Raw genomic sequence first — 4,080 nt, forward strand, 5'->3', positions numbered from 1 at the left:
AACAAAGAGTCGAAGAACAATTGGGTAACTGCCGGTTGCCATGGGTAAACCTTAAAGAAACAGGCCACCGTTTTTACAGCCTGAGATATGTTCTTACCTGTGCTTAGACGAGTTGATGAGTACCTGTCCTAGTCTTTGTGCATGCCTTCAGCATGCAAAACGACCAAAGATTGTTGTTAGCAATTGGCCTTTCCCAGTATATTCCTATAGCTCCAAACGGGTGAATTTGGAAGCTACCATGCTCTTCAACGGTCACGCACAAAGACCAGACAGGTAAGTATCAACTTGTCTAAACTCAGGTAAGAGCATATTTCAGTATGCAAAAATGGTGGCCTATTCCTTTAACGTATATGGTTAAATTTTTATAATTGAAGCCAGGCTATTTTTAGCAGCCTTAGATAGGAGATGTAACGATTAATCGTAAGGCAGTTAAAAAATCGATTCATAGGTATCACGGTTGATATCGATTTTCTGAAAATTGAATCGCAGTACTTTTTTTAACCTATCCACAAGTGTAGGCGGCGGGCGGAGTCTGCTAATACTTTCTTTCTGGCCGCCTTCTACTCTTAAATATGTTAATAAATGATTCATTGCCCCTTTAGCACCGAAAGAATATCTGTAATATTTCTGTGAATATCTGTAAAAGTCACGTTTTTCTATTAGCTCTGTCTGCTAGATAGCTTCTCTTCTTCACTGCAAGAATTTCTGCATGCCACCGACCACTGTGTTACCAGCGCCCTCTGCTGGTCCAAACAATATGGCGTAAATCAGTGTAATCACGGTTTTTTTTTTTTTTAAAGTCCAATTGTTAAGGCACAAAATACATTTTCTGTTGCACTTTTAAAAAGAAAAAGAATATGCAGTTTTGCATTGTTTATTATAGAACCAGAATTTAAATTATAGGCTTCATTTTCATTTGTATTATTTCCTTTATTTATTTCATTCAAGATTTATTTTTAGTTAAAATTGCATTGTTTTGAATAGTTTATCAAGGGATTCTTTGACAATGAAATATAAAAGGAAAATAATACAGTATTTTCTAGTTTTTTTTCCCAAAAAAAAAATTTGTCTACAGTCCCATTTTGTAAAATAAATCGTGAGAGAATCGTACCGTGAACCCAGTATCGTAGAATCGAATCGTATCGGGAGTTGAGTGAATCGTTACATCCCTACCTTTAGACCTTCATGGATAAGGAAAGCCTATCTCATCCAATGTGTTTTTAATAAAAAACACTCTTTCCTAACATGGTCTAAAATAATGTCAAAGTACTTCACATAATTAGCGCTTGGGATCTGCAATATTTTGAAGTTCAGGATCTTTACTTTTCTGTGTTTCTTACCTGTGCACACAATTTAGTTCAGCTAAAATAAATATTTTACAATTCAAAACCTCCTTTAAACATTTTACAAACTTGAAATTTCAAGCAGTTATGACCACAGAATCATATATGACTTTTAAATTAATAACATTTCTCTATTGCGCCAGCTGCAATGTGGATGCAGATGTCCTGCCACCTTAACGAGAGAAGATTTAAAGGACCTCTTTCCTGGGCCGGAACACTTTCGAAGAAGGAAAGCCATTTGGGACCTGGCCCACCCTGTGGTAAGTTATCCTGAGCATTAACTTAATGTTTTGGTCTGTTCTAAATACCACATTCTTCTGCTTGTATTTCATGTGTCCAGGAGCAGGCAACAGAAGAAAGTGAGGTCCTGTTCAATCCTGCAGTTAAATAAGTCCTTTAGTTGTGCAGCTCCCAAGTCCGCAATATGTGATTTATACTGACAGTGAATTAGAGCATGTGAGGAGAGAATATTTTGAATTTAAACGCATTGGGCGAGAAAGGGAGTGCCGGCTTTCTAAAGAGCTGTACTGTAGACTGATAGAAATACGATTATCAGCATGATAACTGCGTGTGAGAGCGTCAGGTGGGAACTGACTGCCTGCAATACCCCACAAAAGTGGGGCTGCAGGCCATGGCCAGACGAATCATGGACTACTATCCAATGGTTGCTGACTGGGCAAACACCAGCTGTCCATGGGTAAGTGTTGTATACGATGATAATATATACTGGCCCATAGACAACACATAGAGATGATGTCTCAGCATTTATGAAGATTTATTTTTGCTAACAAATATTTTTTTTACTTTTATTAATACAATGTTGACAATGACAACAGATTATAAAGCATTTATGAAGATGATATTGGACTGAAAATTATTTTAGAAAAGTAATTAATCAAGTCATTTTCTTGATACTGTATGTATTCAACCTATGTTTTACTTATTGATTGATAATTTTTTGTTGACAGCACACTGTTAATGTTTTCTTTTTTAAACTTTAATTTGTCCAGGGCTAGAGGTGTAATGGGGTAGTATTTGTGCGATAAACTGGCACCAAACTTTTTTCCTGACATTGCCTTGTCTTATTGTGTATGGTCTTGTAACCATATCTTACAAGTAGACCTGTTTTGAATATGTCTTTACTTTGTTTTTCGAAAGACGCTGCTGTATTTGAAAAAACTTTTTACAATGTTATTACTTTTTTGTGTTACAGTCCGATATCTTTAAGAAGCTCAGCAAGAGACTCCAAAACATCAAGTCTCCACGAAAATGGCAAGGAGCTACACCATCGAGAGGCAATGGGAAAAGAAGACGCCTTTCATTTGAGAACACTACAGGCAAGGAACTCACAGACGAGGGAGAAGAGCCAGTCCTGGACTTGAGCCCGTGCTCTTCTAATGTCTCTCCAAGAAACACCATTTGCACCCCAGAAAGCCCACAGGTTCACTCTCCTAAAACGGCCAGCGAGAACCTAGTTAGATCAGGCAAGTCACCTTGTGGATCTCTAGCAGCAAAAGAACAGAAATAAAAGCTTGGTACTGTAAATGAGATTGTGTACACAAGCTTTGTTTTTGTTTTGTTTTTATTATTAATATTACTACTGTGGTATCCTAATAGAAAGTGAATATTGGTATCATGTGTAGTTTTTTCTTAATATCTGAATTGGTTTTGAAATTTTAGTATTACTATTAATTTGCACATTGACCATATTGTATGATTTTGATATTTCTCTTGATATTTTGATTATTATGAAATTATTTTTTTGCATATGTATTTGTACAATGAACAAAGACATTGAACATTATTTTTTTTTATCTTTTTGGTGTAGGTCCCAAACTGCCACGACAGCAGATTTCCCAGGCCAGACACTACAAAACACTGCAAAAATGTTTTCGAAAGCCAAACACAGACAAGTAGCAGTTTGCCCACTGTTGGATTAGAATTTTGAAGCAGAGAACACTTCATAGATGCAACCTGCTAAAAGAGCCGGACAAGGCAGCTAAGATAATTGACGCCTATCCCTGCTTCAAAGACATTGACCATGTAAGTTTTTATTTGTTTATAGTTTGCTGATACTCTCTGGCTATTGTCATTTACATAAATTCCACTAATGCCTTAGATTTTGTTTAATTTAGTTTTGCATGTGTATTAGGCATGTCTAAACTGCAACCAGCTGCCCTTGCCTCATCTTAAGGAATCCTGTAGTAACATTCTGGTACCTTTAAGGCCCTCGACGAAATGGGGAGAATCATTTCCAACGGACAGCACAACTAGGTCAAGAGCTGAGAGAGCGCTGGGAAGTCTTCCAGCAAAAATTACTCTTCTATGCTGTTTAAAGAAGGCATGAAACCACCGATGTCACTTTCTAAAGGTAATTTTTGAAATTATAATTTTTAAATGATTATTTAAAAATGATTTATTTTGTTATTTAGACTTTTCAAGTATATAATTAATAACATCTTGTTATTTATTTTTGCTTCCGCAGAAGAACAAGCAATTGAGCTACTGAAGTGCTCCCAGTGCTATTTCCTTCTAATGCTGCCCTTCCGAAGAAACTGTCCATGCATCGGACGCCCTGTTCCATCTTATTGGTAAGATTCTTTGTGTGTGTAAGCTTGTAAGATTATAAGATTCCTTTTTATTGCATGGTACATGGTCGCCAGAGGTTGCACTCAAGGTGCTGGGTTCAATTCCGGGCTGGAGGGGCTTTCTGTGTCGAGTTTGCATCTTCTCACCG

General features: G+C 37.0%; 1 protein-coding gene across 1 annotated transcript in view; it reads left to right on the forward strand.

The window, feature by feature from the left end:
* The first annotated feature begins 238 nt into the window (after positions 1–238).
* LOC114479569 (uncharacterized) overlaps positions 239–4,080 on the forward strand; it is a 45,718-nt gene continuing 41,876 nt past the window's right edge. Inside the window, exons 1-4 of the mRNA XM_028473314.1 lie at positions 239–273; positions 1,504–1,603; positions 1,927–2,040; positions 2,557–2,817. Of these exons, the coding sequence (XP_028329115.1) occupies positions 239–273; positions 1,504–1,603; positions 1,927–2,040; positions 2,557–2,817 (510 nt within the window). The remainder of the gene's footprint in view (positions 274–1,503; positions 1,604–1,926; positions 2,041–2,556; positions 2,818–4,080) is intronic.

The sequence above is a fragment of the Gouania willdenowi genome, chromosome 17 (assembly GCF_900634775.1).
Source record: "Gouania willdenowi chromosome 17, fGouWil2.1, whole genome shotgun sequence".
Taxonomy (NCBI): Eukaryota; Metazoa; Chordata; class Actinopteri; order Blenniiformes; family Gobiesocidae; genus Gouania; species Gouania willdenowi.